The 26403-nt window shown below is 40.1% G+C and overlaps 2 protein-coding genes across 9 annotated transcripts in view; both read left to right on the forward strand.

Moving 5' to 3' along the window:
• The window catches only part of LOC125463140 (ATP-binding cassette sub-family D member 2-like), a 90234-nt gene extending 71845 nt beyond the window's left edge, over positions 1–18389 (forward strand). For 3 of the 4 annotated variants that reach the window (XM_048553931.2, XM_059654652.1, XM_059654653.1), the window contains 2 exons: positions 8098–8223; positions 15435–18389. In XM_048553931.2, the coding sequence (XP_048409888.1) occupies positions 8098–8223; positions 15435–15645 (337 nt within the window). In that variant the 3' untranslated portion in view covers positions 15646–18389. The remainder of the gene's footprint in view (positions 1–8097; positions 8224–15434) is intronic. The other variant, XM_048553932.2, reaches the window with a different exon arrangement.
• A 4143-nt stretch (positions 18390–22532) lies between these two features.
• kif21a (kinesin family member 21A) overlaps positions 22533–26403 on the forward strand; it is a 157230-nt gene continuing 153359 nt past the window's right edge. For all 5 annotated transcript variants that reach the window (XM_048553734.2, XM_048553737.2, XM_048553736.2 and 2 more), the window contains exon 1: positions 22533–23142. In XM_048553734.2, the coding sequence (XP_048409691.1) occupies positions 23096–23142 (47 nt within the window). In that variant the 5' untranslated portion in view covers positions 22533–23095. The remainder of the gene's footprint in view (positions 23143–26403) is intronic.

Consider the following 26403-nt stretch of genomic DNA (forward strand, 5'->3'; position numbering starts at 1 on the left):
GTATGTAAAATAGCAGAGAGCAGATGGTAGCACTCATCCCGCTTCCTATGCTAGCATGCAGTAAGTTTCGCTCTGGACACTGCACTGATGCAGACCACAATCTTGGTCCAGCCTGACTTTATCTGCTAGTGTGACCTCCTTTAACACTCAGCAGGATATTGCACTGCCCTCATCTCCCTCACTCAACCACCAACAGCTCCAAATCCCAGTTTCCAAACTGAGAAGCTAACGTCCCTTTCTAGGAACATTGCTAATGTCGCAGGATAACAGTGAAGCCCCAATTTCTGGCTTGCAGTTTCTGAAGTGCTGTAGAGCTGGAGTTTAAATATGGTACCAGCAGCATAAATGGCCTAAGTCCTGGAAGTGTTGAGCTCTTTTACCTTTTCTGACATGTGATTTCCATAGGATAGATGCTTTAGATGTCATTCTAGATAATTAATAAGATGAAGAGCAGTAGATAGTGAGAGAAAGTCGCCATGGTGGATGGGTTGCTATTGGTCCTGTGCAAAGAAACCCTTCACCTAAAAATGGAAAATTTGGCCCCAGATTCCTGATCCCCCTTGCTCACTCAAACATGCTAATGTTGCAGTGATATTTCTACCCTTTGATTCCTCTTTATTTGATTTTCTCCCCGTGTGGACCACAACACATAAGAGGAGTAGAATTAAGACTTTTGATCCATTGCGTCTGCTCCACTGTTTGATCATGGCTGATGTTTCTTGACCCCATTCTGCTACTTTCTCCCTGTAACCCTTGATCCCCTTACTAATCAAGGACATATCTATCTGTGCCTTAAAGATACTCAATGACTTGGTCTCCACAGCCTTCTGTAGCTATGAGTTCCACAGATTCACCACCCTCTGGGTGAAGAAATTCCTCCTCCTCTCATTTCTAAAGGGTCGCCTGTTCACTCTGAGGCTGTGCCCTCAGATCCTCATCTCTTCTCTGAGTGGAATCATCCTCTCTATGTCCACTTTCAAGGCCTCTAGGTATTCTAAGTTTCAGTAGATCCCGTTTCATCCCTCTAAGGTCCAACAAGTTTGGACCCAGAGTCCTCAACCACTCCTCATATGACAAGCATTTCATTCCTGGGATCATTGTTATGAACGTTCTCTGGATCCCCCTCAAGGCCAACACATCCATCCTTGGATAAGAGGTCCAAAACTGCTCATAATATTCAAAGTGACCTGAACCTTATACAGCCTCAGCAATGCACTCCTGCTCTGGTATTCTTGCCCTCTCTAAATGAATGCTAACATGGTATTTTCCTTCCTAACTGCCAACTGAACCTGCATATTAAACTTAAGAGAATACGGAACTAGGACTCCAGAGACCTTTTGTGCTTCAGATTTCTGAAGCCTTCCCTTGTTTAGAAAACAGTCTGTGCCTCTATTTATCCAAATGAAGTATGCAAGCTCACACTTTCCCACATTTGTATTCCATCTACCATCTCTTTGCCCACTCTCCTAGCCTGTCCAAGTACTTGTGCAGCTTCTTCGCTTCCTCAACATACCTGTCCCTCCAACTATATTTGCATCATCCACAAATTTTACAACAATGCCCTTCCTTCCTTTGTCAGACCGTTAAGATTGAATGTGAATAATTGTCCCAAACTGATCGCAGTGTAACTCCACTAGTCACTGGCTCTCATCCTGAAAAAGACCCCTTTTTCCCTACTGTCTGCCTTCTGCCAGTCAGTTAATCCTCTCTTGATGCTGGCTGCTTGCCCCAAACACTATAGGTACTTATCTTATTTAGCAGTGTCCTTGTTGCACCTTGTCAAAGACCGCATGGAAGTCCAAATAGGTCACATCCAATGGCTCTCCTTTGTCTAACTTGCTTGTTAACTCCTCAAAGAATTCTAACAGATTTACAGGCAAGACCTCCCCTTGATGAAGCCATGTTGACTTGGCAATATTTTTACCAGACACTTCCTAGTACTCCACAATCTCAACCTTCATAATAGACTCTTAATTCTTTTTTACCAATGACTGAGATCATGCTAACCAGCCTATATTTTCCCATCTTCTGCTTCCCTTCCTTAAACAGCGTGTGTTATGTTAGCCAATGTCAGTCCTCTAGGACCCCCCCCCCCACAACTTCAACAATTCCTGAACGATCACACCAATGCCCTTGCCAGCAGTCCAATGTCAACTCTTATCTCTCTATTACCTTTTTATATATCTAAAAAAACTCTTCCTATCTTCTTTTATGATACAAGTTAGCTTACTCTCATATTTTAACTTCTCTCCCTTCTTGCCTTTTTAATTGTCTTCTGCTATTTTTTTAAAGGCTTCCAAATCTTCTGACTTCCCATTAATCTTCACCATGTTGTATACTTTTCCATTTGCTTTTCTGCTGTCCCAACTTGCCTTCTCAGCCATAGTTGCCTCCGCCTCCTTTTATATATCTCATTCCTTGGGTTGAATTTTTGCTGTGCCTCCCGAATTATTCCCAGAAACACCTGCTATGCCTGCCCAACATCTTCCCTGCTAGGCTCCCTTTCCAACCAACTGTGGCCTGCTTCTTCCTCATGTCTTTGTAATTACCTTTTCTCAATTGTAATAATGTTATGTCTGATTCCAGTCAAATCGCAGGGTGATTTCTAACATATTGTGGTCACTGCCCCTCAGGGGCTCCTTCACCTTAATTGATCCTGAATCAAATCTGCCTAATTGCACATCAGAATTATATGTTCCCTACTGGGCTCTCCAAAAAGCTGCTCTCATAAACCATCTTGTACTAAGGAATAAACATACGGTGCTACATTATACTGCTTTTCTGTATGACTCAAAACCCTGAACAATAAGTAATGACCTGTGGGAGAAACTGGAGGCCTTCAAAATGTGGATGCTAAAGCATATATGAAAATTTTCCTACATACATCATGAGATAGTGAAAAGATACTTGAATTTGCGACAGCGAATAGGACTCTAAAAAGTGACACACAAAAAAAGTCAACATTTTGGCCTTTTAATTAGAGCTAAAATGCTACAAAGATCTCATCTACAAAACAAAGTGGAGGGCAGAGTTGGGTAAGGATGTCACAGATTTGACTGCATTTGAGCGCACAGGATTGGAGCATGGTATAAGAATCAGAAGCATGGCATACCATGACAGTAGATATCCTTGCAGAAGGAGTTAGAAACAGCAGCAGAAGTCTCTTCTTGCAATTTTCTCCACAGTTGACAAAAGTAACAAATGCCGTCTTGGCAAGATGAGGTGGTTATTTGCAAGGGAGCTGTTTTTAATGCAAATAAATAAAATATTCTTTGACTGCCATTAATTACTATGAAGAGCAATAAGTCAAAGACGTATAAATTTCTTATCACACAAGTCAAGATAACTCAGTTTTGAGCAAATAGTAAGACATTTGTTTGCTACTTCAATGTGTTGTCAATTGTCCCTGGCCTATTAATTAAGAGGCAGCTCTATGCAAATAGTGCTTGAATCTTAATATTACTTTGTGTTCAAAAATGCATAGCGTAAATGGGCAAATGCTTATCTCTCACTTCATCCTCAGAATTTAAAGATGATGCTATCCAAATCATTTGGGAGCAGACCTGTTTTCCCCTACAGACAGTCATCAGCACTGACACATCTGGTTAAGGTCATAAGTTAAATCATAATGGGCACTGAATGATGTGACTCTGCTGGTAACAAAGGTGATTGTACTTTAATGTTTGCATTGCACATTTGTATGCAATTCAAATGTTGCAATAGAATGAAATGATAGATTTTTTTTCCACATATTATCGTAATGAGCAGAGGCAAGATCATTCTTTCTGATAGAAAATATCTTCTTTCATGAGGAGGGGCTAAATGTCACATTCAAGTCTGAATTCCATTTGAAGGCCGACCCTTGAAATAGTTGTCTTAATCACAATCTCTTACTCCAAATGGTAGTTTCAGTAGTTCATGAAGAGCCTCTGTTAACAGAGATTGAAATAAAAAGGCAAAATGTTTGTGTAATGCCATTATTCCAATTTGATTAGTTTGCTCAGTGAAACCCTGCATTTTCTATATCAAGTCCTGCATCTTTTCAAATTGGCTTAAAATCTAATTTTATTTGGGTATCTGTGATGACTGTTCCTGATGTTAATGACCCAACTGCCCTTGGATTTATAGTTAGTCAGTTTTACATAGTTTTATATAATTTACTTAGAAAATATATCTTTTTTAGGTCCTTAATGCTTTCAATTTGGTCGTTAATTTAGCTCTCAGCAAATTATGATGCTCCATTTTATTTCTTTGAAAATGCATAATTTGAACTGTTCTTCTCTCCAGACAAATTTTCACTGTTCTTGGCATTATTTAATCTTGCAAATTTTGAGATTGTAAGGTGGAATAATTATAGATTTAACAACTTAGCAAGGTGTTACTTAATCTGAACTGGGTTGTTTCCTGAAGCCTATAATCTTCATTTCATTTGCATCAAGGAGATTGCCACGTAGCAGAAATCCTGGCCAAATTGATCAGAACTGAAAAATGTGTTTCCAACAAAGGCCTTTTTATTGTGACTGTTCCCGAAGAGCAAATTAGGAAATCTGAACAGTTACTCATTTCCTATATTGCAAAGGTTTTGAGTGAGCAGAGTGGTGTGCTACCCTGCTGCCTTCTGTGCTTCAGTGTTACTGTTGGTTTAGGTAAGTATTCCCATACCACTGTTTTAGTTGTGATCTAAATTGATGGAAATAGTTGGGAATTTTAGGGGATTGGGTAGGGTGGCAGTGGAGTGTGTGGTTAGTGGCTCCCGGTAGTAGCTGCTTCATCATCACGTGATTCTCGTTTTTTGCAGTAATAGAAGATGGGCCTTCTGTCTGAGACTTTGTTTAGTTTGTTAATGCAAAAGATGAATTGGAATAATTCCACATCCAAGTCACCTCATTATTTATACATGACTTGACTGTAACATTGCCTTCTATAGGGTCAGATGTCAGAGTGTCAATATTTGTGACGCTCAACCTTTTTGTGTCAGCCAGTGCTCCCTAATTGGACCAGATTAACAACTCCAATCAGGGAATCATTTTACGAGGTCCAGCTGGCTGATTTTGCTACAATTTCTACAAATCAGTAGCTGAGGGAAGATGTAGCTATTCAGAGCCAGAGGATCTTGTAGAGGATGTTTTTTTTTTGCTGGTCATTTGTGGGAGAGTGGAGCAATCTGTCTAATCTGCTTATGACATGTCATGGGTAATAACTTGTTGATCATAAGATCTTTACTTCACTAAGTAGTCATTTTATACTTGTCATTAAAGTGTTGTTTGGAACCCATGGATAACATTGATAAACAGTTACCAATTGGCCAAAGATTTCAGTGAGGCTTTAATGGACACAACTATCTAATGTTGCCTTTAAAACCTGCAGCTCCCTGATCATCAGCTAGGGGAAGGAGTGGTAGCAGATTCTATATGGAATGTTATGAACCATTTGGAGTGAACAATGCAAATTTCTTGAATTTTATCAGAAACCATCATAGTTGTTATGTTAAGCCAGATTGCACAAAGACTTCTACAAATGAAGATCATAAATTTTGCTGAGATGCCATCCTGGTGGCTTAAACAGAAATTTCTGGAAAAGATCAGTAGGTCTAGCAGCATCTGTGGAGAGAAATCAGAGTTAACTTTTTGGGTCAAGTGACTCTTCCTCAGAACTCAAACATTTTTGTTGGAACCTTTCTCAAAGTATTTGTATCCTCTGCACATGATCAATTCAGCCTTTTTTTGGAGTTTTCAAATTTATTGATTACTTTAATTCAACACCAGTTGTAATTAATTGCTGTAATTATGTTCTTTTAATGAAGTAGAAGGGCAAAGCCATGGTTACCATTGTATATTCTCCAGAACTTAGAAATGAACTCGTACTGCTAAAAGAATAAAGACCGGCAAGTGAGAAGATATCTACTGCTGCATGCTATATTTATTATGATATTGATATTATCTATCTGGACTCCCAAAAGGCTTTTGATAAGTTGCCTCATGGGAGGCTGCTGAGTCAGGTGAGGGCTCATGGTGTTCGAGGAGCTGCTGGCTTGGATTGAGGATTGGCTGTCTGACAACGCAGAGAGTTGGGATAAAAGGCTCTTTTTCGGAATGGCGACCGGTGACCAGTGGTGCCCCGCAGTGTTCAGTGTTGGGGGTGCAGCTGTTCACTTTATACATTAATGATCTGGATGAAGGGACTGGGGACATTCTGACAAAGTTTGCTGATGATACGAAGATAGGTGGACAGGCAGGTAGTACTGAGAAGGTGGGGAGACTGCAGAAAGATTTAGACAGTTTAGGAGAGTGGTCCAGGAAATGGCTGATGAAATTCAATGTGAGCAAATGCGAGGTTTTGCACTTTGGAAAAAAAAGTACAGGCATAGACTATTTTCTAAACGGTGCGAAAATTCGTAAAGCAGAAGTACAAAGGGACCTGGGAGTGTTGGTCCAAGATTCTCTAAAAGTTAACTTGCAGGTAGAGTCCGTGATTAAGAAAGCGAATGTAATGTTGTAGTTTATCTCAAGATGGTTGGAATATAAAAGCAGTGATGTGCTTCTGAGACTTTATTAAGCTCCAGTTAGGCCCCATTTAGAATACTGTGCCCAATTTCGGGCCCCCACACCTCAGGAAGGACATACTGGCACTGGAGCATGTTCAGCGGAGATTCACACGGATGATCCCTGGAATGGTAGGTTTAACGTACGATGAATGGCTAAGGATCCTGGGATTGTATTCATTAGAGTTTAGAAGGTTGAAGGGAGATCTAATAGAAATTTACAAGATAATGTATGGCTTAGAAAGGGTGGATGCTGGGAAGTTGTTTCCATTAGGCAGGGAGACTAGGACCCGTGGGCACAGTCTTAGAATTAGAGGGGGTAAATTTAAAACGGAAAGGAGGAGACATTTCTTCAACCAGAGAGTGGTTGGCTTGTGGAATTCATTGCCACGGAGTGCAGTGGAGGCCAGGATGTTAAATGCCTTCAAGGCAGAGATCAATAAATTCTTGATCTCACAAGGAATCAAGGGCTATGGGGAGAGTGCAGGGAAGTGGAGTTGAAATGTCCATCTGCCATGATTTAAATGGCGGAGTGGACTCGATGGGCTGAATGGCCTTACTTCCACTCCTATGTCTAATGGTCTTGTTATATCTAATTTCCAATGCTCAGTCCCTTCTCTGGCCAGATATTCATTCAGCATTTTCCATAAAGGTGATGATTGTCTTGCTGGGTGTCCATTCAATTTACCTTTCACTCAGTAGAAGGGAGATATTTGGAAGGGGATATCTCATTGCTATCTGCACTTGGTGCAAGTTAATTTAGTGCTAAATTTGCCTAGTTTTGTACTCACATTCCAAGTTTTATACTTTGTTCAGAACACTGGGTTTCTGAATTTTAGAGACTTTGAACATCTTTCCCTCTTATTCCATTGCAAAGAATTGAAATAAATAAATTATGCTAGTCTTTCCTCAACTCTGGACTCTTTTTGAAGCACTTATTATCTTTATTTGTTATCTTAGTTGAAGTTACGAGATAATCAGAAATGTGAAAAGAATAGAAGATTATTATAGAGGTGGTGGCATGTGGTAATGTCACTGGACTAATATTGCAGAGTCCAGGATACTGGTGAAATTTTGAATTCAGTAAAATCTGGAGTTAAAACAAATGTTCCAAACTTAAATAAATGACAACAACTTGTCTAATAGTGACTATGTAAACATTGCCGACTTTCATAAAAACCCATCTGGTTCATTAATGTCCTTTATGCATAGAAATCCTTAACCACTCTGATAATTGATTTACATGACTCCAGCTTCACATAAATATGCTGAAGTCTTAACTGCCCTCTGAAATGGCCTAGGGAGACAGTCAGTTAATGAACAGTGAGCAATAAATACTGCTCTTGCCACTTATACCCACATCCCATGTAAAATTTTATACAAGATTGGGCTCGATTTAAAAGGAGCAGGAGGAGTCTCAATTGGAGCATAACGATTGCAAGGACAAGTTGGCCTCATTGGTTACAGTTTAACGAAAACATTCAAGGCTCTTATTTGCGTTATTGAAAACATAAGTTTTTCTTGTATTATACTGTTTATTTAATGTGTTTGTTTAGACCAAAATATGCATTGCTGGATGAATGCACAAGTGCTGTGAGCCTTGATGTTGAAGGCAAGATATTTCAAACTGCAAAGGAATTTGGGATCTCATTGCTTTCCATTACTCACAGGCCGTCTCTATGGTGAGTAGCTACTCCATTACAAAAGCTGGAAAGAAAAATATGCGCACACACTGATCTGTTGCGTCATTTTCCATTAAGAACAAGTTTGCTAGCAGAGCCTGATTCCAGATACAGCATCATTATGAGACAGTAATGGATGAATGAATTAAATTTGTTGATCTAATATTTTGGTCTTTCTTACCTGAAGCAATACATCAAATACAAAGCAATACTTAACCATATTAATGGGAATCACAATATGTTCCAAATATTTTTCTGGAAATGCTGAAGTGCAGTAATCATAATTGGTGATTAATTTAACTGCTAAAACAGATAAATAAAATCTAAATGCTCAGTTTTTATTTAAGAGACAATATTCAAATGAAAGTACAGTTGAAGTAATGGAAATTGAAAAAGTAGTTCAATTTCAAACATAGAAAATGTTAGTCTATCCTAAGCTACCTCCCTATGAAATTACAAAGTTGAAATCAGAATTGATGTGACTTTCTGCAAATTTGAATCAGGTTCATTATATCAAATGTCAAATGTTTTTTTTCTTGTTTGTTGACTTGATTAGGCATTATTCATGTTTATTTTTTCCTGCAATTAGAGTACTATTTTCCTTTGGGTGGCTGATATTGCTTAAAATCTGATTCTCCAGGAGTATGCCAACATTTATAAAATGGGCATCCTACAGAAAAATTGCAAACCTTCTCTTTTAAAAATTAACAGAACAAGTAATGGTAAAATGTTCCAGTAAATCAATTACAAATTTTATTTTTTAATTGTTTTGGAAATGGATGCCATAATAGTCTTTAAGAATTCTTAGAGGAATCAGCCTATCCACTGTCAAGTACATCTATGTTTCACAATCCCGCAATCTCCCCACCATTCCCAATATTTCACTGATCCTGTTATTTGGTTGCTCCAGGTCTTCCCACTAATGGTAGCAGACTATAGCCCAACATTATATTTTCTCAGATTATTCTGAATAGACAGCATTATTGTCTGGGATAGCAAGCCAGACCAAATCAGACTCAGTAATATTGGCTGCACAATATAGTGTCGTAGAGTCATACAGCATGGAAACAGACTCTTTGGTCCAACCAATCCATGCTGACCATAATCCCAAACTGAACTAGTCCCATCTGCCTGCACTTGGCGCATATCCAAATATTGCTTGTTCGTGTGCTAATCTAACGTTTTAAATATTGTAACTGCACCCACTTCCATTACTTCCTCTGGCAGTTCATTTCACGCACGAACCTTTTCAATAACTATTTTAAAATAAATGGAATTATGATTACTGGATCCAAATTGTTCCCTACGATCACTTCAGTCACTTGTTCTGCCTTATTACCCAAGAGAAGTGAAATTAAAATAATGCGACTGTTAAAACTGCCCAATTCTTCTGAAACATACTTTAAGAATAACAGATATCAGACATTGAAACATCATTATAACTTAAACAGAAATAAACTGTTTATTGTTCATACTGTAATTTGAGTACAATGTAATTAATGAATGTCTGATTTTTAAACCCTTTTTTATTTTAATTGTAGCCCCCCCACACACACAGACATCTTTAAGGGATAAATTAGAAAGAAAAAAAATGTAACTGGCTGGTTCAATAACTATTTTGATAATGACTACCAAGCTATAATGAAATTCCTTTAATGATACATTGTATTAAAGGCACATGAGATTGTATCTGTTGAATTCCGGTTAATGCAAACAGGTTCCAGAAAGCTCGGATAAACACTTATTTCGTATAAACTGGGGTTCTTAGAACATTCATTAATTTTTTAATGACCTATAAAACTAGAGGGAGTGTAATACTCAAGCACACTTTCCCAGTCCAGCAGCTTCAGAGCACACAGCCTTCTGCCCAAAAGCCCTGTCAAAACCTGTTCAGTCTGCGATTTCGCTTTAGTTTTTTTTCAACATCGTCTGTGTTTGGCATGCCAGCACTGACCTTTCCTTAATTGACTAATACAACATCCATCCAACGAACTGCGAGCCCTTGAGCATAGCACATTCTGGTGCCAAAAATCTGCAATAATTAACCTGTACTTATCTTTCCAGGCCAGTTCCCACATGCAGGTATAAGTTTGTTTGTTCTTGTTCTTTTAAAAAAAAAGTTCAAAATTCAAAATTTGATTCTCAACTTTAGCTCACAGTTCCAAACCTAAAATGAGAAAAAGAAAGAAAAAGCAGAGATGGTCTGAACAACAGCCTTCAGCTAAATCTACAGCCTGCCGCATCCTTCTGTGAAGCTCAGTAATTGAGTCTGATCAAGATAAAGATTAATTTAAATATTAATGACATAAATGGAAATGTAGTTAGCATAGGAAAATGTTGTAAAAATAGACATTTTGCCATAATCTAGAATGGTGCAATAGGCATGATGATATGGCCTACTCCTGCTTCTGTGTAGCCATGTTTGCCATGATCCCTAAGTTGGTACAGCAAACTTCAGTTTCATTCGTTGTTGATGTGATGTAAATGTCCGCCTCATTACATAGAATAGTTCAAGACAGAAGATCATCCAGATGCCAGTGTCTGTGCTGGTTCTCTGAAGAAGCAATTCATCTCTTCACTCCTGCCTTCTTATAGTTATGTACATTCTTTCTTTTGAGATAATAATCCAATTTCACCTTGACAGAACCTACCTCCAACGGACTTTCAGGCAGTTGATTCCAGTTCTTAACTGCTTGCTGCATAAAAATGTTTTTTTTCCATATTTCAGAATTGTTTCTCTTGCCAACTATCTTAAATTTGTGCCATCTGATTCTTGATCTTTGTCCTAAATTGTCATGTCCGGAAACTTTCCCACCACAATGTTTAAACCTCCTAGCCTGTAGTTTCTGGGTTTATATTTATATCCTAATTTGATCAAGGGTGAAACATCTGTAATCCTCTGGTCCTCTAGCACTGGTCCTGATTCAAAGAATGACTGGAAAATTATGGCCAGTACCTTCATAGCTTCCACTTTTGCTGCCCTTTGTCTCCTTTGGTGCATCTCTTCCAATTTGTCCAAATTTAAGTACAGACAGCCTGTTGATGCTTCCTCAGTTTTAAATACTTCAATAAACTTCTTCACTGCATTATCTTCATCCTCAACAAAGGCAGTTGTATTGTATTCAGCTGATAGCTCAGTCATAAGTCTATGTTTTGATGCCTAATTTGCTCCATTCCTCCTTTTACAACCTTTTTACTATTTAAATGCCCATAGACGTCTTTCGCTTTTCATACTTGCTTTTTCAAAACCCCTCTTGTATTCAGCCATACACTCCGTTGCAGTGTGCACCTGATGTGTCATAAGCAATCTTTCTTCTCTTCTTCTTAATTTTTATTCTCTTTTATTCATCCAGGGAGCTGTAGATTTGTTTGCTGTACCTTTTACTCTTCAATTGATTACATTTTCAAAGTGCCTGAACTATCTCTTCTTTAAATGGAGTCAATTGTTAAGTAACTGCCTTGCTTCAAAACCATTATACTCCATTGGAATTGACTTTTCCCCAATTACCATGGATTGTTCTTTGGCTTTTCCAAAGCCAACCAAAACCTTATGATGCAATGATCCCTGACCACTAAATGTTCCTCTACTGACAGTTGGCCCACTTGGCCCTAATTCTGAAGAACTGTGTCCTGCAGTGCTGCCTGACTTGTTGGATTGGAAACATCCTACTCAAGTAAATTCTCCTGAACACACTGTAGACATTCTTGAACTTCTCTTCCTTTTACATGACGGCACTACTAGTTCGTATTCAGATAATTAAAGTCTCTCATTATAATTAGTTTATAATTTTAGCAATAATGTACAAATAGAGAAGAAAAATGTTATTTCACACAAATCTAAATGATATTTTATGTATATTCTGTCATTATAAAAGCAATTGTAAACTACTTTTGTTTGTTTTACATCTCCTACGTATCTGCTAATACTCAGCATTCCTTTTCCTAATTTTTGCTTTGCAGTTTTCTGGCGCCTTATTAAGTGCCTTTTAAAATCCTCATAAGAACTAGGAGCAGGAGTAGGCTATCTGGCCCCTCGAGCCTGCTCCGTCATTTAATAAGATCGTGGCTGATCTTTTTGAGACTCAGCTCCACTTATCCGCCCATTCACCATAACCCTTAATTCCTTTACTGTTCAAAAATTTATCTAGCCTTGCCTTAAAAACATTCAGCGAGGTAGCTTCAGCTGCTTCACTGGGCGGGGCATTCCACAGATTTGCAACCCTTTGGGTGAAGAAGTTCCTCCTGACCTCAGTCCTATGTCTGCTTCCCTTTATTTTGAGGCGATTCCCTCTAGTCCTAGTTTTACCAGCTAGCAGAAACAACCTCCCTGCCTTCACCTTATCTGTTCCCTTCATAATGTTGTATGTTTCTATAAGATCTCCCCTCATTTTTCTGAATTCCAGTGAGTATAATCCCAGACTACTCAGTCTGTCCTCATAATCCAACCCTCCCAACTCTGGAATCAACTGAGTGATTCTCCTCTGCACCCCTTCCAATGCTAGTATATCTCTTCTCAAGTAAGGAGATCAAAACTGCACGCCAGGTACGCCAGATGTGGCCTCACCAGGACCCTATACAGCTGCAGGATAGCCTCTTTGTTTTTAAACTTCATCCCTCTAGCAATGGCAGAAAAAATTCCATTTGCCTTTTTAATCACCGGCTGCATCTGCAATCCTACTTTTAGCGATTCATGCACAAGGACACCCAAGTCCCTCTGCACAGCAGCGTGCTGCAATTTTTCGCTATTTACAACATAGTCCATTTTGCTGTTATTCCTACCAAAATGGATGACCTCACAGTTATCAACATAGTACTCCATCTGCCAGACCTTTGCCCACTCACGTAGACTTTCAGTGTCTTCTGCACACTTTGCTCTACCACTCACCTCAGTGTCATCTGAGCCACTGACTGCCAACCAGAAAAACTCCCATTTAGCCCTACTCTTTGTTTTCTACTGGTCAACCAATCCTCTATCCATACCAATTCATTACCTGTAATACCGTGGAACTTTATCTTATGTAGCAGCCTTTGGTGTAGAACCTTGTCAAATGCCTTCTGGAAATCCAGATACACCACACCCACAGGTTCCCCATTGTCCACCATACAAGTAATGTCCTCAAAGAATCCCACCAAATTAGTTAACCATGACCTACCCTTCATGAACCCATGCTGGGTGTTTCCAATGGGACAATTTATATCCAGATATCTTGCTATTTCTTCCTTGATGATAGATTCAAGCATTTTCCCCACTACTGGAGTTAAGCTAACTGGCCGAGAGTTACCTGCTTTTTGTCTACTTCCTTTTTTAAACAGTGGTGCCACATTGGCTGTTTTCCAATCTGTGGGAACCACCCCAGAGTCCAGTGAATTTTGGTAAATAATTACTCGTGCATAGGCTATTTCTGCCATCACCTCTTTTAATACCCTGGGATGCATTTCATTAGGGCCAGGAGACTTGTCTACCTTTAACCCCATTAGCTTGCCCAGTACTGCCTCCTTAGTGATAATGGTAGTTTCTATGTCCTCACCTGCTATAACCTTCCTGCCATTAGTTATCTGCATGTTATTTGTGTCTTCTACTGTGAAGACCGACACGAAATAACTGTTTAATGTCTCGGCCATTTCCGCATTCCCAACTATTAAATTGGCCTTCTCATCCTCTAAAGGACCAATGTTTACTTTTGCCACTCTTGTATGATTTACATATTTATAGAAACTTTTGCTGCCTGTCTTTAAATTCTGAGCTAGTTTACTGTCATAATCTATCTTACCTGTCTTTATAAGTTCTTTTGTGGCTTTCTGTTGGCCTTTAACGATTTCCAAGTCTACCAGTTTCCCACTACTCTGCTTTTTTGAATTTTTTTTCAGTCTGATACTTTCCTTTATTTCCTTAGACAACCATGGCTGGCTCTCTCTTTTCCTACAGTTCTTTTTTATCACTGGAATATACTTCAGTGAGCACTGTGAAAAATCATTTTGAAAGTTCTCCACTGTTCCGCAATTGACCCACCATAAAATCTTTGTTGCCATTCTACCTTAGCTAACTCCTCCCTCTTTCCTTCATAGTTTCCTTTGTTTGTGCACAGGACATAGATACTGGATTTAATCTTCTCATGTTCCATCTGTATTTTAAATTCGACCATGCTGTGATTGCTCCTTCTGAGAGGATCCCTAACTGTGAGATCATTAATTATTCCTGTCTCATTACACAGGACTAGATTTAGGATAGCTTGCTCCCTCGTAGGTTCCGTTACATATTGTTCAAGGAAATTATCGCGGATGCATTCTATGAACCCCTCCTCAAGGCTGCCATGACCGGCCTGGTTTGACCAATCGATGTGTAGATTAAAATCCCCCATGATAATTGCTGTACCATTTTTACATGCATTTGCTATTTCTACTTTTATTGCCCGCCGCACCACGACGTCATTATATGGTGGCCTCTAAACCATACCTTTCAGTGACTACTTCTCCCTGCTATTCCTAATTTCCACCCAGATGAATTCAACCTTTTGTTCAATAGAACCTATATCATCTCTCACCACAGCCTTGATATCATCCTTAAACATCAGAGCAACACCCACCTCCCTTACCTTCCTGCCTGTCCTTCCGAATAGTTTGATACGCCTGGATATTGAACTCCCAGTCATGACCATCTTGCAATCATGTCTCTGTAATGACCACTAAATCATATCCATTTGCCACGATTTGTGCCGTCAACTCATCCACCTTGTTTCGAACGCTCCGAGCATTCAGCTAAAGTGCCCTTTTGCCAGTTTTTGCACCTTCTTTTTGGGTCCTATTGCCTCCATTATTAATCGCTCTTGAGTTCTCCTTCCCTTTGACTTTTTTCCAAATTTTCAGTGGAATTGAAGCTTCCTTGTCAGTTGCTAACATGTACGTCTATTAAAGTTACAGGATGAAACCTTTTCAGTGAGTAATGCCATAAGAAATCAACTTGTATTGATAGAAATTTCAATTCCTCTGTAACTGTCACAAGCTGTTGGAATGTTACATGACTTCTGGAATACGAATGGTTCTTGTTGAATTATTGAATGATATAAAGGAAACTGATATATATTCTCAAAATAAATTTATCATGGTGTAGAATAACAGCAAAAACAAGCTCAATGCTTTGTTTTAATCTGAAGTTTCAATATTTGTTGATTGGAAGGAATATCCATAAGGTTAATTTGATTCAATTTTTATAGGAAATACCACACACACTTGTTACAGTTTGATGGGGAGGGTGGCTGGCGATTTGAACAATTGGATACTGCTACTCGACTTTCTTTGGCTGAAGAAAAGCAAAGACTTGAATCTCAACTAGCCGGAGTCCCACAAATGCAACAACGACTGAATGAACTGTGCAGAGTTTTGGGAGAGGATTCTGTACTAAGAACCACTGAAATTGAAGAGTAACAACACTGGTAATGAATGTGAATAACATGACAAAGAGTTACAAATGAATTGCATGAGACAAACAAAATAAATAAATACAATCTCCTATTTATTAAAGATCATTAACTAGTTTCTTCCAGTACAATAAATAACCTTATGTTTCCTTTGAAATACTGTGATGTGTTAACTCTTTTTACAGGTTTATGTTGTTGTAATATTAGAATTTAGTTAACTTAAAGACATTTTCTTAAAAATATTATGAATGTTGTGAGGAAACTAAAGTTTATACTCTGCAAGATACCACTCCCATTCTTTAAATACATTTATAGGTTCTGCCGCAATTATTTGAACAAAAATATCATGTATCATCTGGTACAGCAAGTGGCCAGCCTAGATCTTGATAAGGATGGTGCAGCATCACCACTTGTTTAGCACTGTGCCCAGGATATTCCTTTATAACAAACAAAGTTTTATTTTAATTCTAAGAATCCAATGTTTGAGGAAAAGAGGAAGAATAGGGAGGGATTCTTCAATATGCTTCTGATTTTCAATAATTGGAATAAATGCAGATCTGAACAATGTAAGATCTAGAATTTTAACCATGTTTTAACATGAACTATCCATTCCCTTTTTGATCCAGTTACAGAACTCAAGTAAATACTACTTCATTTCTTGCAGCTCCCATATACCACTTTATGCTAACTAAAAAAATGCTTATTTTTTCCAAAATAAGACTGTTTATCTTAAATATTAATAGCCACTATAGTTTATATTAAACATAGATCTTTTGCGACAACAAAAGAAGTATTTGGACATGCTTATCTGCATTTTACGATGAGATAGTCTAACAGTGGAGTTTAACGAATATGCTTGGGTTCATCTTATTCTTTTCCAAAGTACTCCTCAATTATAACCTATTCAAATCAAAGTTGAAGTTCCTGACACAGAATTTGTTCTCTCTCTATATTTAGATTCCTCGCACTTGTGCTCGAAGACCAAGTCTTTGTATTATTTCTTGTTTTTAAATCTTTGGAGAATTGATTTTTGTTTTATCCAGTTTGAGCCTTTTCCTCCTCATCAGGATGATGTAATTGGTGAATTTTACAGCTGTTGATTGGCCGACAGGACATGGTGCAGGATTGGTCTTGTTTCAGTTGCAACTGTCCTGATTCAATAAAACTTTGTGTGCAAAGTATTCCATGTAGAGTTTATGAAACTTGTGCACAGAGGAATGTTAGTTCGGATATCCATCGAAGCCAGTATTTAAACCTGTAAGGTATAACTGTCAGTCTAAAACGTATCGTCCGAGCTCCTGGGTGTCTTTTCTATTTGCTTTTAACAAAAAAACGTTAAGTTTGAAGTATTTTTATTAATTGTATTAAATCGTCATTGGTCCATTGTAATTTTTAGTGTTTCTGTAAGTGGGATTGACTTCTAAATAAACAGGTCATTTATATCTCTGTGACAAAGTTTGTTTCAATATTAAAAAAACACAAATAAATTTAGACCTTATTATATTCCTGGGACAGAAATTGCCAGTAATATTCTGTCTTTGATTGCATGTTTGTACGCTGTAAAAGATTGGTTTCCAAGAAGTATTGTATTAGTTTAACTAAATTATACTGCACTATCTCAACCCACCTTCATATTCTCAATCTCTTTTGCATGATGCATGCCATCATATAGTAAGTAAATCTGATCATACAGTTCTGTGAAAGTATTATGACATAACAGTTCCAACAAAATATTCGTATGGCTGGACTAGGATTTGACTGATAAAAAGCTTGTGCACAGGAAACAAGCAAGGCTGTCTTCCTTATGTGTTTTGAAAGAACCTTATAATTCCAGATTAACTGCATTTTGTGCCATGATGTGAAAAACTACAAGGAACTTTGGTTAGAAGTTCATCATGGTGGTGATGCAAAATAAGCAATGAGCTCACTAAATTCACTTCTGATGCAGTCAGTGAAACAGAATATTAACTTCTTCATTTAAAGAGCAGCTGAACCTAGGCTTTTCTGATTTGTGCTACTGCTTGAGACAAATATCCAACCCTACACGCTTTGCATGTCTGTAATTTTTGAGGTGGTAATTCTGGTACAACTGATCAAACACCAAATTTCAAGTTAGGAAATTGTAGGCCAATATATAATAATCTTTAGAGTAGATATGGAAGATCTATTTGACCAAGGCTTACTTTTGACAGGTATGATCAAACTATGAAAAAATGGATGAGGTAATGCACATTAGTAGTTAAGTAAAAAGTAAAGCTACTCAAGAAATCTTAAATGTGGTATTCTGCATTTAACACCTAAAATTAGCCAGTTTTTCTTTGAATTTTTAGAGATGGTAAAGGGAATTGGATTAACAAGCGGAAATGTAATATAAAAATACAGCAGGCAGTATTTTCAATGTGTTTTATAGTTTACCAACACAGGCAAAATTTGTAAGTGGTGACCAATTTCGGTATACTTGAAATACCATTATATTCAGCTTCCATTTTGGACTGTTTGGAATTAATACTTAAACTGACCTGTAAATATCTTCAGGAAGAATAGCTTGCACAGTCCAGTCAATGCAGAGAGCAAGTGGCATAATCTAAACTAAATCAAAAATTCAGCTCAAACGAATATGAACTCAGTTTTGACATTTAAATTGCTGTTTTATTTCATCTGTAAGTAAATGCACTATATGTATTGTATTTTGGACAACATACTAGTCTCATTGTTGCGTTATAATAATTAAAATTTCTTATTCATCATGAACATTTTTCTATTTTTTTGCCATAAAATGAATCTTGTGATTTTTAAAGTAAATGAAAGCAGGAAGGATTTGCATTTATACAACTTTCGTGCCCTCAGGGTGCCTAAAACACACAATAGCTAAAGATGTAATTCTGTAATGTACAGAAATACAGCAAATGTGAGCAATGCATGGTCTCACAAACAGTATTGAAATAATAAATAATGTGAGTTTTAGTGATGTTTGTTGAGGAATAACTATTAATCAGGTCACTAGGGAGCTCCAAGTCGAGCAAGTTGTACCAAATGATGTTTTAGGTCCATGCCCAAAGAAAGGGTCACATTTTAATCTACATCTACCATTGCAGCACACTTTCAGATTTCTACTGAAATGTAACCTACTGATCTCTACAATAAGGTTTGAATCTACAGTCTTCAAGATGAAAGTATTGTAAGTTCAATTTAGCCAAGTTAGCTGGACAGCTAGTTTGCGATGCAGAATAATGCTGATAACATGGTTTCAATTACCGCACCACCTGAGATTACGCTGAAGACCTCGCCCTTTGCCTAAGGTATGGTGACCCTCAGGTTAAACCACCACCTAATGAGACACCAGTCCTGTAGAATGGTAGGACAATGGCAACTTAACATTTATCTTATTACTGCTCACTTCAAACATTTTAAAACTGGTGTATTTCAAATTAGTTGATTATTTCAGATTTTAGAAAATGGAGAAGCATGACTCTTTAATCAGATGTTAACTGAAACTAGGAGACAAAGCTAGATTTTACTCATCAAATGGTTCTAAAATGTAGTACTACGGACTGAACATGTCATTTTACTGTTCAGGTGCCGCAAGCCCAACAACAGTCATTTAGGATGATGACACATAATTCATGGCAGAGATTATTGCTTTTCTTGCTCCCTCCAAACCTTCCAGGTCTACCCTACCAGAGAGGACACAGCTTCTATTGGTGTCCCAGCTAACATGTGAAACGCCTTTGCTGATATGAAATGCTGCTTATTGATTTTATCCCTCTGTCTGGCTATGAATCCCATAGTTTCTGGGGGTGCTCATTATCCTGAATTGTGTATCCAACTCCTTCACAAAGATCATCTGCTTCCATCTCCACCTTCATATTTCACAACTTGGTCCAGATCTTAGTTGAAATCCCTAGGTATTCTTATACTATTTTACTCTCAATCATTTCAATTGTGTCCTATCTAACCTACCACTTGAAACTTATGTAAACTCAAGTACATCCAAAATTCTGACTGTATCCTACCTCCTGCCACCCATCTTTTAATCATCATCCATGTGTTCACTGACTTACAACAGCAACAAATCAATTTTAAAATTCTCTCCTTGTTTTCAAATTGTATGATCTCACTCCTCCCACTTTTGTAAACTCGTTCAGCCAATAAATCACTTTGATCCCTGTGCTCTTCATGGCATTTTACACAACTTTTAATAGAAGCCACGCTTTCCGCTGCCTGTTGCGTATGTTCCAAGCTCCAAAACTCCCACTTTGTACCTCAAAAACAGACTTGCTAACTTTGTGTGGTATTCCATAGAGTTGTTTGAAACAACATATCTACTTGTTGATCCATGCCTGTTTTCATGACAGACTGGCACATACATAGAACAGTATAGTACAGTACAGGCCATTTGGCCCACAATATTGTGCTGACCTATTATCCTACACTAAGATCAAACTATCCTGCATATCCTACATCTTACTGTCCGTAATGTATCTTACTCCTCTACCACCACTGGTAGCACATTCCACATGCCCACTGTTCTCTGTGTGAAGAACCTACCTCTGACATCTCCCCTATATCTTCTCCTAATCACTTTAAATTTATTGCCCCTTGTAATAATCATTTTCGCCCAGGGAAAAAAATCTCTGGCTATCCACTCTACCTATGCCTTGTCATCTTGTCTACCTCTCATCCTTCTTCATTCCTATGAGAAAAGCCCTAGATCCCTCAACCTATCCTCTCAAGACCTGCCGTCCAGTCCAGACAGCATCCTGGTAAATCTCATCTGCACCCTGTGTAAAGCTTCCACATCCTTCCAATAATGAGGCATCCAAAACCGAACATAATGTACCAAGTGTGGTCTCACCAGAGTTTTATAAAGCTGCAGTATAACCTGGCAGCTGTTAAACTCCATTGTCCTGCCAATGAAAGCCAGGATGAGGAGAAAAAATTGCACAGGTGGGGGTGATATGAACATACAACACCCTGGAATGTAACTACAACTGATGACAACAAAACATCCTGCCCAACACCCACAACTAGTCAAGAACAAATTGGCTGGATTAGAAGGAGTAATGGAAAATGAATGATTGCCTGGAAAATAGGAAGATGCAAGATAGATATTTTCATTGAGTAGGTGCAAAATAGACCAAATGTCAACTCTCTGTGTAGTAGGTTTTTGAGATTCTCAACGCACAACAGAGACTAATTTTGCTGGTATTGCTGACTTGCCCAGGTATGGGTGGAACATGAGGATAGTAAGGCCTTGCCCAATTCTATGTGATAAACATGAATCAAAGGTGATAACAGTCTTATATGTCTATGTGCTAGCATTGAGAAGGGGTGAAAGGTGATGACAGACCTACGTTTTCGAGGTGCCACTGTTGAACAGGGTAAAGGGTAGGGACAATACTATATAAGATAGGTGTCAATATTGAACAGAGGTGGAGGGAGCTCAGTGCAACCTTGCCCAGGTGTCAGTGTTGAACAGGAGTGGAAGCTGAGTACGCCGCTACCTTGACCAGATGTTAGTGGTGGACGGGGGTGGAAGGTGAGAAAGGTGCTTCTTGTCCAGGTGTCAGTGATGGATAGGAATGGAAGGTGCTACCTTGTGCAGGTGTCAGCTATGGACAGGAGTGGTGGATGAGGATAGCTATACTTTGTCCAGGTGTCAGTGATGGACAGGGGTGGAAGATGCTACCTTGTCCAGGTGTCAGTGATGGACAGGGCTGGAAGGTGCTACCTTGTCCAGGTGTCAGTGATGAACAGGGGTGGAAGGTGAGGACAGCTATACCTTGTCCAAGTGCCGGTGATGGACAGGGCTGGAAGGTGAGGGCAGCTATATCTTGTCCAGGTGTCGATGATGGACAGGGGTGGAAGGTGAGAGCAGCTATACATTGTCCAGGTGTCGGTGATGAACAGGGATGGAAGGTGAGGACAGCTATACCTTGTCCAGGTGTCGGTGATGGACAGGGCTGGAAGGTGAGGGCAGCTATACCTTGTCCAGGTGTCAGTGATGGACAGGGGTGGAAGGTGAGGACAGCCATACCTTGTCCAGGTGTCGGTGATGGACAGGGCTGGAAGGTGAGGACAGGTATACCTTGTCCAGGTGTCGGTGATGGACAGGGGTGGCAGGTGAGGGCAGCTATACCTTGTCCAGATGTCGGTGATGGACAGGGGTGGAAGGTGAGGGCAGCTATACCTTGTCCAGGTGTCGGTGATGGCCAGGGGTGGAAGGTGAGGACAGGTATACCTTGTCCAGGTGTCGGTGATGGCCAGGGGTGGAAGGTGAGGACAGGTATACCTTGTCCAGGTGTCGGTGATGGCCAGGGGTGGCAGGTGAGGACAGGTATACCTTGTCCAGGTGTCGATGATGGACAGGGCTGGAAGGTGAGGGCAGCTATACCTTGTCCAGGTGTCGGTGATGGACAGGGCTGGAAGGTGAGGACAGGTATACCTTGTCCAGGTGTCGGTGATGGACAGGGGTGGCAGGTGAGGACAGGTATACCTTGTCCAGGTGTCAGTGATGGACACGGGTGGCAGGTGAGGACAGGTATACCTTGTCCAGGTGTCGATGATGGACAGGGTTGGAAGGTGAGGGCAGCTATACCTTGTCCAGGTGTCGGTGATGGAGAAGGGTGGAAGGTGAGGGCAGCTATACCTTGTCCAGATGTCGGTGATGGACAGGGGTGGAAGGTGAGGGCAGCTATACCTTGTCCAGGTGTCGGTGATGGACAGGGCTGGAAGGTGAGGAAGGCGCTACCTTGTCCCAGGTGAGCTCCATCGTAGACGTCACAAAACGGTGAGGACCCGGATTGGTTGAGAGAGCTGTCTATCAAAGATCAGGCGGGTCTCCACTGCCCTTAGCCCCCGCAATCTCTCTCCGCCCCCCCCCCTTCCCCTTTGTAAAGTATCATCGGCTTCGCTGTCATTTCATTTTGATAATAAGATCAGTTTTCAGTGGAAGGCTGTGCTGGAGGCGCTTCTTCTCCGCAGTGCACCTGACAGCGGAGGCGCGTTGGTTGGAGTGAGGAGGATAGGCGGTGAAGGCGGTCTAACCCAGTCCGGCCTCCACCCCCAGACCAGCCCCCGGACTCCATCTCCTCTCCGGACCCTCTTCCCTGAGGCCTACCCCCGCCCCCCGCAACCTGCAGCTTCGTTCCAGCAGCGCATTGCGACACCAGCCCAGGCCGAGGCGGTGGCCTGGACCCCGTAAGGGCTGCGGGGAAGGTGAGAGGGCTCGCCCCTCCTTCGCTCTCCACTGACGCCGGCCGCGGGGAGGGCGGAGTGAGTCCAGTTCTATCCTCCCTCCCTGTTGCTGTGATTCAGCTCCAAGCTCCCATGGCTCCTGCTCAGCTGTGCTGCTGGTACAGGTAGCGGGGACTTATTGCACCCACAGCAGCCGCTCGAAGCTCTGACATTGAAAGGTTTGGATTCTCAGGACTCGCTCGGGAATTCGAGACAACACAATGGCGGCGCCTGGTCAGGATGACTGCTCTGTCCGAGTTGCTGTAAGGTGAGGGGCGGTGGCCAGTCTGTTCTTCGTGATCTGTATATCGTGTCCAAAAGAACCAAATTTTCCTCCACACGCTATTCTTCCCTGCTACCTATCGTTCAGATTGACAGGGCCTTTCACAGTCGGCATTTTTTAAAAAAAATTTGATCGCGGACGATCTGCACCATCGTGTTCACAACCTTGGCTGCAGATTAAAATATCTCGTACTATTTATGTAGTGTGCCTGCAAGTTCTTAAGGGTTTTGCTGTCGTGCGTAATATGTTGGTTAGTTTTAAACTTGAAACTGCTGTATCGCGATCGTTGAAATCGTAAACCATCTTCTGCAGTTTTTCTCTGCCTTGCATACAGGGCTGTTCTTTATCCCACGCGCTATCTTTTACATTTTAAAATATATCACCTAACCTTGCCCTCCGTGTAAATTGCATGTGGTTGACATATGATGTACTGCTTTTGTATCGAGGGAAATAGATGTCTTCACATGTTTTTTCTTGCATAACGTTGAACACCATGCCAGTTTCCACATGTAGCCCATGATATTCAACTCTTACCTAAGCACACCATCTTTCCCAACCAGTCCACTGCCTTTGGTTTATCACTCTTGCTCAACGTTCTCTAACTGATGAAAGAAATACTCCTAGCCACTGCTGCAGTTGCTTTCCCTGGTGGCCATTAGAACCAGGCCATTTGCAGCCTGGGTGGCACAGTGGTTAATACTGCTGCTGGGTTCACTTTCCCCCCTCGGGCGACTATCTGTGTGGAGTTTGCACATTCTCCATGTGTCTGAGCAGGTTGCTTCCCACAGTCCAAAGATGTGCAGATAGGGTGGATTGGCCATGCCAGGGATATGTGGGTTGGGTGGCCTAGCCATGGGAAATGTAGGGTTACAGGGATAGGGTACAGGATTGAGTGAGGTGCTGTTCGCAGGGCTGGTGTAGACTCAATGGGCCAAATGGCCTGCTTTCACGTGAGGGAATTCTGTCATCTACATGGCCTTGGCATACAGTTTGTTTCAGAAATTGTTGTAAAAGCTCAGCAGGTCTCGCAGCAACTGTGGAGAGATGTACTTGTTAGTTCCTTGGTTGTGAGGAAGGGTCACTTGACCTGAAACATTAACTCTGATTTCTCTCCACAGATGCTGCCAGATATGCTGAGCTTTTATAGCAATTTTGGTTTTTAAGATTTTCCGCATCCACAATTCTTTAAGTTTTTATTCAGCTTGTTCCAGAAATTGGTTTTGGACCTTACCAACTTGGAATAACTAATCACTTCCATAATATCACTTCTGTCTGCTTCGTTTTGGTTCACTGACTGAAACCATTGTTCATACCTTTTGTTACCTTCAAACTTGATTATTCCAGTACTCAGTTCCCATTGCCCTCTTGTTTTCTCCCCACCATAGCTTGGAATCATCCAGAAACACACTCATGACTGTAACTTGCACAGTCAAATTCTCCAATAACACCAATTTTCGGAAACTATTTTGGCTGCTAATCCAGCAGCATCTGTTGTGAAATTCTCATTCTCTTTTTCAAATGCCTCTACAACCTTGACTCACTCGTCTCTGTAGCTTCCTTGACCACATTGCTCTTTTTCAGATATTTGTACTGCTATTCTGACGTTTCATGTGTTTATGTTGTACTGTTGGAAGCTGTTCCTTACTGTCTACCGAGGCTCTGAATTCTACATTTCTCTCCCTCTCAACCTTCATCCTTTTAAGATGCTTGTTAAAACCCGACTTCCTTGGTCAAGCTTTGGTTACCTCTCCAAATATATCTTTGTGTGGCTTGACATCATGTTCTGCTTAGTGTACCTGTGTTAGATGCTTTATGAAGTTGTTGTATAAGTACATATTCTCCTGTTCCTGCTTGTCACAACTTGACCACAATTACGGACCATGATTATTGTTCATTTTTTCTTCATTCTTGATGATCTTGAGATTCGTATTCTTAACCACCCCTTGAGCAGACCTTGCATCTCATTTTGATTGGCGCACCTTTGTTTTATCAGGAGCTAAACACAGTAGAATCTGATTACTGACCAAAAATGTTTATTGCTTATGTTGTGCTTTGATCTTCATGATGAATTTATCATGGAACAACAATACTTTGCAAAGCTCTCCTCTCTAGATGCAGCAAAATGAGAAAAATGTTTCCTCCCATTCTCTCTCAAACCTCTTGCCCTTTACCTTAGGGGCTAGATATTCCCCTCACCAAGGTCCCTGTAATCCTTGTGTCTTCCCAGGGTCTTACCATTCATCATGTATCCTCTTGCCTTGTTCTTCCTGCCCGAAGCTTATACTTATCCAGATTGAATTTCATTTGCCACTGATCAGCCTATTTGACCAACCCTTGCACATCCTCCTATATTCTCCTTACTATTTACCACCCCACCAATTTTTGTCATCAAAGAATTAACTGATCAACCCTCCTTCATTGAAGGCCAAATTGTTTATATATGCCACAAGCAACTAGTCCTCTACCAGTGATCTCTGCAGACCCCACTAGACACTGGCTTCCAGTAGCAAAAACAACGATCAACCGTCATCCTCTGCTCCCTGCACTCCACCAATTCTGGATTCAGTTTGCCAAATTTCCTTGGATCCCATGGACACTTCCTCAAATAACGTCAGCTATGACTGTCAGTCATATTGTTACTTAAGAATTATTACACAGTTCCACTTGCATGATTGGACTGAACAGATTACCCTAACCGATTTTTGACCAGTTCCAAGTATTATCTGTGAAAATGGTTCCCATCTAAGTACAACCAAAATACATAAAGCAGGGCCAGCTTCTGCAGTTTGCTTGTTTACTTGAGTGCCACTGTATCCTTCATAGTCTGCTTAAAAAAATTTTATGGGTGAAGATAATCTAAATTTGATGTAACATGTAGAGCAATCAGTCATGCTTAGTCCCTTGGATTTTTTTTTGAGATTGTATATTGTTGATTTCTCAGTCTAACCTTACATCATTGACCATTGATTTTCATTACTTATGCAACAGGATAACTTTTTTAAATAGACAGGAGATTTTGATCTTTGACAGGTCACTGAAAATGTAGCTAAGGCAGTTACACAAGTGAAGCACTGGAACAGTAGATGAACCAGTTTGAGATCACTGTAACAAAGAAATTTAGAATGGTGCTGTCAAGTCCAAGTGATACGAAGATACGTTTGAAATTTAACTCGTAATTGATCAGTTCCACAGACCATGTACATGTTACCCTATGTAAAATACATTCCAAGTATTTCATTTAAAATT

This window comes from Stegostoma tigrinum, chromosome 25 (genome assembly GCF_030684315.1).
Source record: "Stegostoma tigrinum isolate sSteTig4 chromosome 25, sSteTig4.hap1, whole genome shotgun sequence".
Taxonomy (NCBI): domain Eukaryota; kingdom Metazoa; phylum Chordata; class Chondrichthyes; order Orectolobiformes; family Stegostomatidae; genus Stegostoma; species Stegostoma tigrinum.